Source organism: Neomonachus schauinslandi, chromosome 1, assembly GCF_002201575.2.
Source record: "Neomonachus schauinslandi chromosome 1, ASM220157v2, whole genome shotgun sequence".
Lineage (NCBI taxonomy): Eukaryota > Metazoa > Chordata > Mammalia > Carnivora > Phocidae > Neomonachus > Neomonachus schauinslandi.
The window spans coordinates 120,971,516-120,986,981 of NC_058403.1; the positions used below are offsets into that span (position 1 = coordinate 120,971,516).

A 15,466-nucleotide genomic window follows, 5' to 3' on the forward strand; every position below is an offset into this window, starting at 1 on the left:
TTTCAAGATTCATTCATATTGCTGGATGTATCAGTAGGTAATACTTTTTTTATTACTGATAAGTATTCCATTGTATGGATATACCGCAGTGTATTTACCTGTTAGTGTACTTTTGAGTTGTTTCCAGTTTTTGGCTATTACAAATAAAACTTACTAACATTTGTGTTCAACTCTTCTTGTGAACATATGTTTTTATTTCTCTTCACTAGATACCTAAGGCTATAATTGCTGAATGTATGATAAGTATATATTTAACTTTTCAAGAAACTGCCTGTGACTTACCTTCATTTTTTCAGTGTTCTTCAAGGAGCTTAAGTTCTTAAATTTGATGAAGTTCAACCTATCAATTTTTTTTAATAGATCATGCCTTTGGTTTGTATCTAAAAAAATGGTACCTAGGGTGGGAGGATGGGTTAGCCTGGTGGTGGGTATTGAGGAGGGCACATTCTGCATGGAGCATTGGGTGTTATGCACAAACAATGAATCATGGAACACTTCATCTAAAACTAATGATGTAATGTATGGGGATTAACATAAGAATAAAATAAATAAATAAATAAATAAAATAAATAAAAAAATGGTACCTAGCCCAAGATCGCAGTATCCAGTTGTCCTACCACCATTTGTTAAAAAGAGTATCCTTCTCTACCAGATTCCTTTGTATTTTTGGTGAAAATCAATTTTTGTATGTGTGGGTCTACTTCTGGACTCTCTGTTCTATTTCATTGATATATGTATCTGTCTTTATGGAAGTACCACACTGTTTTGATTACTGTTAATCTTGTAATCAGGCACTGTAAGTCTTTTATATTTTTCTTTGTCAATGTTGTGTTGGCTATTTTAGGTCTTTTACATTTCTGTGTGAATTTTCGAATTAGCTTGTTGATTTCTACAAAAAAAGCCTGCTGGGATTTTATTGAGTACATAGATCCAATCAGGGAGAATGACATTTTAACAATATTGAATGTTGTGATCCATGAACATGATATTTCTATTTGTTTAGGTCTTTAATTTCTCTCAGCAATGTTTTTTTATTTTGTTGTTGTTGTTGTTGTTGTTTTTTAAGCCCTACACAGGGCTTGAACTCAGGACCCTGAGATCAAGACCTGGGCTGAGATCAAGAGTCAGATGCTTAACAGACTGAGCCACCCAGGTGCCCCCTCTTAGCAGTGTTTTGTAATTTGGGGTACACTGGTCTTTCACATGCTTTATCAGATTTATCTCTATTCAGTATTTTAATGGTATTGTAAATGCTTGTACTTTCTTTTTAATTTCTTTTTTTGTTATTTTCAAATATTTTATTTATTTGAGAGAGAGAGGGAGAGCGAGAGAGCACAAGCAGGGGGAGTGGCAGAGGGAGAGGGAGAAGCAGGCTCCCCGCTGAGCAGGGAGCCCAATGTGGGGCTGGATCCCAACTGGGATCATGACCTGAGCCAAAGGCAGGCACTTAACCGACTGAGCCACCCAGGTGCCCCTAAAAATTTTTATTTTATTTTAATTAGTTATTCAAAGATTTTATTTATTAGAGAGAGAGCGCTTGCGAGAGAGATCACAAGCAGGGGGAAGGGGTAGAGGGAGAAGCAGACTCCCCACTGATCAGGGATCCTGATATGGGACTCCATCCCAGGACCCTGGGATCATGACCTGAGCCGAAGGCACTTAACCAACTGAGCCACCCAGGCACCCTAAAGATTTTATTTTTTATTTTTTTTAAAGATTTTATTTATTTATTTGACAGAGAGAGACACAGCAAGAGAGGGAACACAAGCAGGGGGAGTGGGAGAGGGAGAAGCAGGCTTCCTGCCGAGCAGGGAGCCCGATGTGGGACTCGATCCCAGGACCCTGGGATCATGACCTGAGCCGAAGGCAGACGCTTAACGACTGAGCCACCCAGGCGCCCCTAAAGATTTTATTTTTTAAGTAATCTCTATACCCAGTGTGGGGCTCAAAGTCAAGACCCCTAGATCAAGAGTCATATGCTCTTCCAACTGAGCCAGCCAGATGCTGCAATTTTCTATTTAATTTCTTACTGTTCATTGCTAGTATATACAGAGAAATTGATTTTTCACCTTTTTCTGTTGTGGTAAATTATACATAACATAAACTTTACCATTTAAAAATATACACTTCAGTGGCATTAAGTACATTCATGTTATTGTGCATCTGTCCTCACCATCCATCTGCAGAACTTTTTTCATCTTCCCAAACTGAAACACCATCCTCATTAAACAGTAACTCTTCATTCTTTGCTACCTGCAACTCTTGGCAACCACCATTCTACTTTCTGTCTTGTTACTTGACTACTGTAGATACGTTATATAAGTGGAATCCTACAATATATGTCCTTTTGTGACTGACTTATTTCATTTTAGCAAAATGTCTTCAAGATTTACCCATGTTGTAGCGTGTGTTGGAATTTCCTTTTTAAAGCCAGGTAACATTCTTTTGTGTATCTATACCACATTTTGTTTATCCATTAATCCATCAGTAGACACTTGGATTGTTTTCACCCTTGACTATTGTGAATAATACACAATAATACACACCCTTGACTATTGTGAATAATTGTATACCCATGTATACAATTGGGTATACAAATGGCTATTCAAGTCCCTGCTTTCAGTTCTTTTGGGTTTATATCCAGAAGGGGAATTTGTTGGTCATACGGTAATTTTATGTTTAATTTTTTGAGGAACTGCAATATATTCTCTGGAGTTGCTGTACCATTTTACATTTCCACTAGCAATGCACTAAAGTTTCAGTTTCTCCACCTCCTTACCCACACTTGTTATTTTCTTTTTTTTTTTTTAAAGATTTTATTTATTTATTTGACAGAGAGAGAGAGTGGCAGGCAGAGGGAGAGTGAGAAGCAGGCTCCCCACTGAGCAGGGAGCCCGACGTGGGGCTCGATCCCAGGACCCTGGGATCATGACCTGAGCCGAAGGCAGACGCTTAACCGACTGAGCCATTCAGGAGCCCCGTTATTTTTGATTTTGTTGTGTTTTCAATAGTAACCATCCTAATGGATGTGAAGAGGTATCATTCTGGTTTCTATTTGCATCTTCCTAATGGTCAGTGATGTTGAGCATTCTTTTCAGGTGCTTATTGGTCATTTGTGTATGTTTTTTAGAGAAATGTCTATTCAAGTCCTTTCCTTGTTTTTTAATTGGATTTTGTTGTTGGTCTTTATTCTGGATACTGACTCCTTATATATATTATTTGAAAATATTTTCTCATACTGTGGGCTGTCATTTTACTCTGCTGATAGTGTCCTTTGGTGCACAAATGTTTTAAATTTGGATGAAGTCCAATTTATCTATTTTTTTTCTCTTGCTTGTGCTTTTTGTGTCCTATCCAAGAAATGATTGCCAAATGCAGTGTCATGAAGCTTTTGTCCTATGTTTCTTCTAAGAGTTTTAAAGTTTTATTTCATATATTTAGATCTTTGATCCATTTTAAGTTAATTTTTTTGTATATGGTGTTAGATAAAGGTCCAACTTAATTCTTTTGCATGTAGATATCTGGTTTCTCCAACAACAAAGCCTATTATTTTCTAATTGAGTGGTCTTGGTACTCTTGATGAAAATAATGTGATCCTATATCCACAGGATTATTTTTGGACTCTCTGTTCTACTCCATTAGTATATACATCTGTCTTTATGCCAGTATCACACTGTTTTGATTACTGTAGTTTTGTAGTAAACTTTGAAATCGGGAAGTGTGAGAGCTTTAACTTTTTCCTTTTCAAGATTGTTTTGGTTGTGTGGGGTCCCTTGAGATTCCATATGAACTTTAGGACCGATTTTTCTGTTTCTGCAAAAAATGTCATTGGGATTTTGATAGGGGTCGCACTGAATCTGTAGATCACTTTGGGTAGTATTGACCTCTTAACAATATTAAGTCTTCCAGTCTGTGAACACAGAATGTTTTTCCATTCGTCTGTGTCTTCTTTGCTTTCCTTCAGCCGCCTTTTTTAATTTTCAGTATATAAGTCTTTTGACTTCTTGGTTTATTTCTATTTTATTCTTTTTGATGCTATTGTAAATGAAATTTTTTTTTTAAGATTTATTTATTTTGAGAGAGAGAGAGTGGGGGTGGGTAGGGGCAGAGGGAGAGAGAGAATCTCAAGCAGACTTCCCGCTGAGTGTGGAGCCCAACATGGGGCTCAATCTCACAACCCTGAGATCATGACCTGAGCTGAAATCAGGAGTTGAAAGCTTAACTGACTGAGCCACCCAGGCATCTCTGGAATTGTTTTCTTAATTTCCCTTTTGGATTGTTCATTGTTAGTGTATAGAAATGCAATTGATTTTTCTGTGTTGACTTCATATCCTGCTACTTTGCTGAATTCATTTATTAGTCCTAAAGGTGTTTTTTTTTTTTTTTTTTTGTAGACACTTTAGATTTTCTGCATATAAGATCATATCATCTGCAAATATAATTTTACTTCTTTCCAAAATGGATGCCTTTTATTTCTCTTTCTTGGCTGATTACTCTGACCAGGACTTCCAGTACTATGTGGAATACAAGTAGCAAATGCAGGCATTTTTACCTTGTTTCTGATCTTAGAGGAAAAGCTTTCAGTCTTTCACTATTGAGTATGAGGTTCACTGTGGGTTTTTCCTAAATGGCTTTTATTATGTTTAGATTGTTTCCTTTTATTCCTAGTTTGTTGAGTGTTTTTATCATGAAAGGTATTGGATTTTGTCAAATGCTTTTTCTGTATCAGTTGAGATGATCATATGTTTTTTTCCTCCATTCTGTTAGTGTGTATTACATTTGATTTTTCATATTTTTTAAAAAAGATTTTATTTATTAATTTGAGAGAGAGGGAAAGAGAGAATGAGCAGGGGGAGAGGCAGAGGGAGAGGGAGAAGCAAACTCCCTGCTGACCCGGGAGCCCGATGTGGGGCTCAATCCCAGGACCTGGAGATCATGACCTGAGCCCAAAGGCAAACGCTTAACCATCTGAGCCACCCAGGCACCCCTGATTTTTCTTTCTTTCTTTCTTTTTTTTTTTTTTAAAGATTTTATTTATTTATTTGAGACAGAGAGAATGAGAGAGACAGCACATGAGATGGGGAAGGGTCAGAGAGAAGAGCAGACTCCCTGCAGAGCAGGGAGCCCGATGCGGGACTCGATCCCGGGACTCCAGGATCACGACCTGAGCCGAAGGCAGTCGCTTAACCAACTGAGCCACCCAGGCGCCCACCCCTGATTTTTCGTATGTTCAGTCATTCTTGCATTCCAGGAATAAATCTCACTTGGTCCTGGTGTACAGTCCTTTTAATATGCTGCTGAATTTGGTTTGCTAGTATTTTGTTGGTGATTATCTGCATTAGTGTTTTTAAGGGATATTGGTTTGTGGTTCTCTTGTCTTGTGTTGTCTGGCTTGGTATCAGGGTAATGTTGGCTTCATAGAATAACTTAGGAGAAATACAGTTGATTCTTGTATATTGCTCTTACACCTACAACCTTGCAAAACTGAATTATTAGTTCTAGTTTTATGGCTACTGTATAGATACAGGTGGAACAGGGACCCACATCACTTGGCTATACAGCAAATACCTGGCTTCCAGGTTGGGGCTGAGGCAGATGATCACTGGTTATGGGGAGTTGTTATGGTATCAGAAGCTGAGTCCCCTTTTCCCTTTGAGGTTATCTAAGTCTCAGAAAACTTGACACTATGGGCAGGTGAACATGTGCTTAGACAAGGCATTCTCTTCTGAAAATGGTATGTCTTAGTTATATACAGATTAGATGGGGATGGGTTTTCTCACTGAACTTAATAAAAAGTGTATTAATAACAACAGTGGTGGTGCTATTGATAATGAGCTTTCAAGGGACATTGAAGGATTGAAGCTAGGGAATAAAGGGAAACCAGGCCAGTGATATTTCATTGAAGACAAGGAAAAGAGTGTCCAAGATTTATATTCCTTTGTATAAATCTTGGGGTATATATTATTTCTTAATAATAAATCCTGATTAGGGAGTTACTCTGAGTTTACTGTCTCCCATATTGCATAATTGCCTAAGGTGATCAAACCATCTGAAATCCTGAATCATCACTTAAGAATCTGAATTTTAAATACTGTTTCTTTTTTTAATATTTCTTTTTTTATTATTATGTTCAATTAGCCAGCATATAGTATATCATTAGTTTTTGATGTAGTGTTCAGTGATTCATTAGTTGTGTATAACACCCAGTGCTCACCACATGTGCCCTCCTTAATACCCATCATCGTGTTACCCCATCCCCCCACCCCCCTCCCCTCTGAAACCTTCAGTTTGTTTCTAAATCCTCTTTCTTTTTAACATCCTTAATATTGGTCCCTTCCTGATTATTATTTTCATCTAAACCTATACATGAAATTATATCAGTTTTATGGAGTTCCTTTACTTATTACAAAAACTTGAATGCATGTGATTAATTATAAACTGTATTTTTCCTGTTTTACTTGTTATATTTTTTGTGTTTATGACTTATTAATGTTTTTGGAGCTTGCACCCATTTAAAAACAGTTCTTGAAGTTCTTGAATGAAGCATCTCAGTAGAAACTGAAGATGGCTTTGTGGACAATATTGTTAGGACACCATGTCCTAAATGTACGTATCATAATTATGTTTTTTGAAAAATTTCTTACAGGCAAAATGTCAGCATTATAAGGAAAAACGAATGGAGCAACAAGAGACTATTGCTTCTTTGCAAAAGGATATCTATAGATTAACAAAGGAGGAGGAAGAGCGCATTGTCACTCAAAACAGAGTGTTTGCTTATCTCTGCAAAAGAGTTCCTCATACCATCTTGGATAGACAGTAATGTATCCTATATAAACTGATATGTAGCTAGATTCACTGTCATTTTTTAAACAGATTTTATGCTTGGGAATGGTTATATCTCTTATAAACTGGAGGAGTCTTCTTCCCACTCTTCTCTACTGCCCCTTCCCCGTCCCCTCCCAAAGGAAGAAACTGGTCATTTGGCCTGGAGAAGTTCATGCTAGATTTTGCTTCCTTACTGGGTCATTTAATTTATTCCTTTGTCTCCTCTATTTCTCTAAACTGGAAGTTAGAGCTAAACTCAGATACAAATATTTTTTGGCAAAATACTTCATAGGTGGTAATGTATGCTTCTAACTGTAACATATCAGGAGGCACATATTGTCTAGTTGACTTACTCTTAAGGATGCTAAGATTGTTCAGGGGGTTAAATAGTAATCTGCTCCTTCCACTATAAAATTCCCCATCATTCCTTCATCTAATGGTTGACCCAATTGATGATTTTGCAAGACGGTGAGTTTTCAGTTCTCTTGTCGTCCCCCCCCCACCCCTGAATTCTTCCATGAAAAAAAGCTTTTCCTATTGACTAGGGGCTGTTTGGTTGCCCTATGTGGTTTGTTACAGGGAAGGTAGAATTAATGCTCAGTTCTTTCATTTTAATTCCCACTCTTTAGAGTAAGGAGTTGATGCCCTTATGATTTCCAGTGATAAGCAATATGATTGTTTGTTTGTGGCTATCCTCTCTTTTTTCAAATGTTATTATTAACTCCTGGATTTTAATGATCATATTATTCTGTCTTTGGCCAATGGGAACTTCTTCATGTTGGTATTATACACTTTTGACCCAACCTCATTAATCTTTGTTAGATTTCTTACTTTTAGGCAGAAGGCATATTCTATACATTTTTTTTTTGCCCCAGAGCTCTTTTGGGGATGAATTCAGATACTTGTTAAAGCTAACACTAAACATTTAGAATTAACTAAATTAAATTTAAGATTAATTAATTAGATATTTCTTTTAGTCAGGAATGGTTTTTAGAGACCACAGTTTGGTGTTGGGGTTGCTTGTCATGCTTATAATGTTTATTATGTTGTCATTGGTTTAGGACTTTTTAGAAGAGTACAAGGAATTATGTATATTTCTGGAAAAAAACAAATCATTAATTTTTTTCCAGCTGAAGTTAACATTATAGGATTTTTATTTAAACTCTGATTCTATTGTAACTTTCCTTTTATACTAGAAATCCTTATTCCTAAGAACAACATTATATAACTATTTATTTGCTTTATTATATAACATATAAAAATAGCTTCAAAATAATACCATAATTACTGCTAACAATAAGTCTACTTTATGAAATTTAAATTTCTTTGCAATTATCTTTGACAATAATATATTATAGGATACAAATACAGTGTTCTAAAATATCTTGAAATATTTCTTTGTATGTTTGTGTCACCAAATTAATATACAGTTAGATATGTTTCAATTTGTTTTCAATGTTTAGGGATTGCTTTTTTATTTTCCATTTACTTTTGAATATGTAAGACATTGATACAATTCCAAAGTCAAAACTAATTATTTATATTCAGAAAAGTTGTGTTTTCATTTCTGTCCCCTTGACCTCATTCCTTACCTTCCCCTCTAGGTAATTTTAAATGTTTTGTGTTATCTTTTTTTTTTTTTTTAAAGATATTTTTTATTTGTTTATTTGACAGAGAGATAAAGAGCACAAGTAGGCAGAGTGGCAGGCAGAGGGAAAGGTAGAATCAGGCTCTCCAGGGAGCCCGATGCGGGGCTCGATCCCAGGACCCCTGGATCATGACCTGAGCCGAAGGCAGCTGCTTAACCAACTGAGCCACCCAGGCGCCCCTGTTTTGTGTTATCTTTAGCAAATACAAGCAGTATGGATATTATATTCATATTTCCCCTTTTTGTATAAAAGGTAGCACCATGTTTTTCACTTAATAGTATAAACTAATTACATTCTAACTAGTCTTAAGTATTTACATAGTAGGACTGGGGATCTTTACTAACTAGGTATTTCTATTTTACTATAAAAATAAATGAGGTCTCATATAAATTAAAAACAAGTTAAGACTATAGATTTTGATAATTATTTAAGAAAGAATACACACATATATAATTTTCATCCTTTTGAAGGAAGAACAAGGACAAAAATTTAAAAACTACAATTAAAATACCATAAAAATAGAGATAGGTGTGAATAAATTTTGAAAAGGGAAAAGCAGAGAAAGAAAAATAAGGGTAAGGAAGAACAAAAAGAAGGAAAGAGAGACAATTACAGTGGGAGAAATAGGGGAGTAAGAGACATGGAGGAGGGGGAATGAAAACAAGTACGAAAACCAGCCAATTTGAGTGAGTCAGACAGTGAGTAAAAGAGAAGCATTGAGATAACTTATCATGTACCATATGAAGTCAAGCTAATTCAGTTGTGAATTTATCTGATGACCTAGAGATTCTCTATTCGATTTGATTTTTAATAAAGCTAATTTTCAGTTTGAGACACAGAACTTAAAAATTGTGAATTAACCTTATTAGAAATACATGAGTTGTAACTACTACAACTATTGTTAAAAGTTAGAAAGGCAAAAAAAAAGTTACAAAGGCATTGGGAAAAACAATATAGAACATACACAGATGAGTAAAACTATGTTTCATGCCATTTATGGATCTGATAGTCTAACTGGGTAGATAGACACATACTGAGGTAAATAAAATACAAGGCAGATAGTGGTATGTGCTACAGTGATGGGGCAAATAGGATACTAAGTGGGCATGACAGGAGAGATTCGTTTCCTTTGAGGAATATGGTAATGACCAGAAAGGCTTCATGAAGGAGATAACTTATAAACTAGATTATTAGGAACTATAGAATTTTAGTAGGCAGAGGTAAGGGAAAGGTTTTTTTTTGTTTTGTTTTAAGATTTTATTTATTTATTTGACAGAGAGATAGTGAGAGCAGAACACAAGCAGGGGGAGTGGGAGAGGGAGAAGCAGGCTTCCTGCTGAGCAGGGAGCCCGATGCGGGACTCGATCCCAGGACCCTGGGATCATGACCTGAGCCGAAGGCAGACGCTTAATGACTGAGCCACCCAGGTGCCCCAAAACCCCAGGATTTCTGATCAAAGAGATTAAACCCAGAGATAGAAAGACAAGTTAATAATCTCTTGTAATAGCCAAGGTTGGAGATTGCAAAGGCCTGAATTAGGGCCAAAAGAAAGGAGAGCTATTGGTAAGATAGGAATTGTCAAGACTAACTGGCTGTAGATACTGAAAGAAGGACAGGAGTCAAAGATAGCCAGATTTCAAGCTGGGTTTGGGGAAGAGGGATGGAAAATGATGAATTCATTTATGGACATGTGCTTAGGCACCTTTTGTCAGCCGTGTAGAGATATCAGGCCTGTAGTTAGAAGGGTCAAACTCCAGAGAACTTCCATATTTCAGATAAAGGAAGAAAGTAGGCAGAAGAGGAGTTACATTTGGATGTCAGAATAACTAAGGAACAAAAGTATTTCAGGAAGGAGAGGTGATAAGAAGTGTTACATGCTTCCTCATCAGTGTTTGCCTTCTCACTGTCTTACTCAGAATTCTCAGTTTGACACACAATTAAGTCCTCCCTAAAAATTTATTGAAGGTATCCGGTAACAATCAGAATGAATGAAGTTTGCTGTGAAGGAAAAGATAGAGATGAAATGGTAGTGTAAGGGGGGTAGTCGGGGGTGAGAGGGTTTTTGAAGGATATAAAGGAAATTAAAGCATTTTTACAGGATAATATGAAAGCTGGTATGCGTTGAGATGGAGAAAGATTGAGGGAAAGAATAATCCAGAAAGTTGAAATATTAAAAGCACAATTGGTTGAATTAGCTCTGAAAAAAAGAGGAAGTTTCCCAAGGTGGGGAAATAGTATAAATTCTTGCTTTAAGAAGAATAACATGTGAGGGTGCCTGGGTGGCTCAGTTGATTAAGCGATTGCCTTCGGCTCAGGTCATTATCCTGGAGTCCCAGGATCGAGTCCCGCATCGGGCTCCCTGCTCATGGGGGAGTCTGCTTCTGCTTCTGACCCTCTCTCCTCTCGTGTTCTCTCTCTCATTCTCAGATGAATAAATAAAATCTTAAAAAAAAAATTTTTTTTCTAAAAAAAAAAATATGTGAAAACATAGTGTTATTTTTTTCTTTGAGGATTTTTTAATCTACAAAAGCAGTACAGGTTTATAAAATTTCAAACAATATAAAAGCATGTAAAGTAAAATATATCTGCTTACTCCTCCTATTTCCCATATTCCAGAGATAATCACTTTTGATAGTTTGGTTTGTGTCCTTCCTAGTGTTTAACAGTAGGAGTGCCATTGACATTTTGGGTGGGATGGTTCTTTGTGTAGTATAGCTGTCAGTTTTGTTGATGAACTTTTAGCATCCTGCGCCCTCCCCAACTAGTCAATGTGACAACCAAGACTATCCCCTAGGTTATGGTATTATCACCCAGTTAAGAACTCACAGAGTTTTTATGCAATACAAATACAACTTCACATACAATTAGTTCTTTTTAAAACAAAAATAGAGGGGCGCCTGGGTGGCTCAGTTGGTTAAGCAACTGCCTTTGGTTCAGGTTGTCATCCCAGGGTCTTGGGATCAAGCCCCACATCAAGCCCCACATCGAGCCCCAGGGAGCCTGCTTCTCCCTATCCCTCTGCAGCTCCCCCTGCTTGTGCTCTCTCTCTCTGTCAAATAAATACATAAAATCTTAAAAAAATAAATAAATAAAACACAAATAAAGTAATACTCTACATTTGGCTCTTACTTTTTTTCCTTATCAATTTTTATTAGGACATACAAATTTACATATATTATTTCTTCTACACTTCATTGTCTTCCAAAGAGTGGATGTGTCATTATTTATTTAACTTTTCTCTTATTGAAGAACATTTACAACATTTACAATGTTTCTGGGTTTTCACTCTTGTAAATAATGGTGCAGTGAACAACTTTGTTCATTTTGAGTTATAAGTTCGAACAAATATTTCTGTGGGAGCAGTTGCTAGAGGTAGAACTGGGACAAAGAAAATATTTAATATGTTGAGATATAATGTGAGATATAATGTTTATACTTCAAAATTAAAATATATGGCTTAGTATAATACTTCTGACAAAAATCATTTAAATTTTTTTTTAAAAACTTGCTAGATAACCTGTACCTTTATTGCTGTAATTTGAAATTATGTAGAGAGAATAGTATAGTAAATGGTCCAATACCACATTTTGAAAATTTAGTTTATCTTCTGTTTTCTAGGTTGCTTTGCCTAATTGATTACTATGAATGTAAAATTAGAAAATTGCATAAACAAAGGTAAGTCTAATCCTGTTTACAATTTTTAAAGTTAATTACCCAGTCATGAATTACACCAAAAGATTTTATAGTCTTTTGAAACTTTAAATATGCTTTGGAAATCTACCTAATATGTAACTATGAATTTCTTTTTTTATAAAGATTTTGAAGACTTTTACTTTTTATGTTAAAATGTATTGTTGCATTCATTTTAAAATATTCATATTTAATAATCACCAAAATATTTGTCACAGAAGAAATAGTATTTGTTTTAGTTTGTTGAAGCATTATAATGTGTCTACTGTTGTCATCTAGCCACTGGACAGTTACTGAGTATATCCACAGACTGCATAGGATTAGACTAGCTGCCCACCGAAGTGCACCATCATTAGTGTGCAGATTTATAGGAGATAAAGACAAACTGTCTTAGTGACAAATCAAACATATAGAGTAAAACACACTTGTCACCTCTGATTAAAAAAATAAGGGTAAAGATAAAGATAATGGTCTTTGACTAACCTAAAATAACTGAGGGATATCTAAGGCCAAATAATCCAAAGTGCTTTAAGGTCATTAAAACAGCTGTTTTGTTTCATTGTTTATAGATGGAATAATTCTTTTAACAAATATTTGAGCACCTACCTCGTGCCATGTTGTTTTAGGTACTTAGGATACCGTAATAAACAATGCAGATAAATTCTCCATTTTTGTCAGGTGTACATTCTTGTATTCTCTCCCCAAGAATAATGACTTTCCAGAAACACAGCAGGACAAATGGCAGAGCTGTGCTGGTTGCTGATTCCTCTAGCACCTTGGGGACTCTAAAAAAACAAAAACAAAAAAAACAACCAGCCAACCAACAAAACCTAGCATGCAGGGGAGAAAGAAGTGAAAAAGGGAGGAAGGGAAGACCAGAAGAATACAACTAATGATAGAGCAATTCCTTGTTTCATTCTATTCAGAAAGTAGCATTATATCAAGTAACTTCAGAGACCTCCTGATTTCCAAATGAAACTGTGTCTTTTAGATGATAGGCATGGTGTTAGATTCTACAGAGATGAGACAAAGTTTTGGATATGATTCTTACCTTCTAAGATTTTACAGTCTAGTAAGGGAGATAAAATGTAAACACATTAATAATTAAGAAAAATAATAGGAGATTAAAAAACACTAATACACATAATGTCATTATAGAGTAATTATTAAAAATTGTACAGACAGTAATATAGGAGTTTAGAACAAGAACAAAATAGTTTTGGATGGAGTGACCAGAGAAGCCTTTACAAAGTAGATGAGGGTTGTGCTTGAGCTTGAAGGATAAGTAAAATTTGGGAAAGTAGAAAGGCAAAAAAGGTAGTCATTTTAGACCATTTGGATGCTATGAGCAAAAGTGCATAGATATGGAAGTGTAGATTTTTTTATGGCACTGTGATTAAACCAATTTGGCTGGAGTTCAAGGCATTTGTTGGTATATTATAGATAGACGTAGTAATCTATAGAGAGCAGTCTTTCACATACTGGACCAAGTAGGCTGTAAATGAATGAGAAGGCATCATTTGCCTTGGAAAGAAGGAAGGCACTTTTTCCTTTAATACAGAAAAACTGGGTGATGAGGTTATAGATATGTAGATTAGTCAGGATTCTCAAGAGAAACAGAACCAATAGGATGTACATTTATGTGGGTAGAAAAATTTAATTTAAAGGAATTGGTTGCGATTGTGAGGCAGGCCTGCAGGCTAGAGACCCAGGGAAGAGTTCCTTGTTGTGGGTCTCAGTCTTTGTTCTTAAGGCCTTTAATTGCATGAGGCCTACTCACATTATGAAAGATTCTTTACTTAAGGTCTCTTGATTTAAATGTTAATCATATCTAAAAAATGCCTCATAGCAGTATCTAGACTGGTGTTTGACCAAACAGCTGGGCACCAACTTGACACTAAAATGGATAGTCATAGTATGTAAGAGTAAAGAGAAGGAAAATGAAGAATTTAATGGCTTGAAAGGTTGCGAACTTAAGCTTACACAATCAAGAAAATAATGAAAGTGAGTGAAGCAGGCTAGGTGAGGACTGTGGCAAATTGGACGGCTATCTACCATCTGTCTGAAGGGGGCCATTACTTACACACTCTAGCCAGCTGATACCTTGTAAGAATGTGAGTTCAGTGTGGCTAGATTTGCTGGGTTTTCGAGATTTATAAATGAAATAAGATTTTTAATATTCACAATTAATGATTTAAAAAATATTTTATGGTCCACAGAGAACAAACTGATGGTTGCCAGAGAAAAGGGGAGTGGGCGGTGGCCAGAATGGGTAAGGAGAGAAGGATATGAGGCTTCCACTTATGGAATGAATAAGTCACGTGAATAATAGGGAAAGCGTAGGGAATATAGTCAATGATATTGTAATAGTGTATGGTGATAGAAGGTAGCTACACTTGTGAGCATAGAGAACATACCGAGAAGTTGAATCACTATGTTGTACGCCTGAAACTAATGTAACATTGTATGTCAACTGTAGTCATAAAAAATTTAAAAAGAAAAAAAAATATTATATGGTCCAAACTGAATATCAATTGCAACCTTTGGGCTATGTCTTTAGTAAATTCTAATCTAGATTTAGGTGTTTGCAAACTTTTCTGTAATGGGCCAGACAGTAAATATTATAGGCATTTTAGGCTGTATAATCTCACAACTCTTCAAGCCTGCTCTTGTAGCACAAAGGCAGCCACAGATGATATGTAAATGAATTGGCATGGCTGTGTTCTGTAAAACTCTAATTACAAAAATCCACAGCCTGCATGTAGCCCACAGGCAGCAGCTTGCTGATTGCTGACTTGATATATGATGGAGTTTGGGTTTTTAGTAAAAGTAGAGAAGATTTAGCATAGCCATCATTTGAAATCCGTCATGTGGGATATAGTATGAGAAGTTGCCTCTGAAATTGTGCAAAGTGGGGTTCTCTGACTATAAATGATAAAAGGATTGAGTCCATTTTGGGGAGGAGTGTTGAATTTGGTTGAGGAATGAGAACGTTGGCAGAAAGGAATTCCCTTTTCACTTAGCAATCCTGTCATCACTGGCCTAGCTGAAGTGAGATAGTTTGGCTTATAAAAACCTTGCTCAGGCCAGATATTTGGATTGAATGTCTCTCACTAAGGAAGAAGGAGATAGGAAGAAAATAGGAGCTACATTATATATAATCTTACAGATGAAAAAATTAGAAGTCATTTATACTTTGCAATGATGAAGAGTCTCCAAAGAGGAGGGTTTTTCAGGGTTCACTGACTTTATAGACCCCAATAGTCTCCTTTCTAAGAGTGAGTACAAACTTGATAGTGAGA

At 36.0% G+C, this 15,466-nt stretch overlaps 1 protein-coding gene across 3 annotated transcripts in view; it reads left to right on the top strand.

The window, feature by feature from the left end:
• The window catches only part of CEP70 (centrosomal protein 70), a 106,682-nt gene that overhangs the window by 58,055 nt on the left and 33,161 nt on the right, over window positions 1-15,466 (top strand). For all 3 annotated transcript variants that reach the window (XM_021678872.2, XM_021678871.1, XM_021678873.2), the window contains 2 exons: window positions 6,647-6,816; window positions 12,093-12,149. In XM_021678872.2, the coding sequence (XP_021534547.1) occupies window positions 6,647-6,816; window positions 12,093-12,149 (227 nt within the window). The remainder of the gene's footprint in view (window positions 1-6,646; window positions 6,817-12,092; window positions 12,150-15,466) is intronic.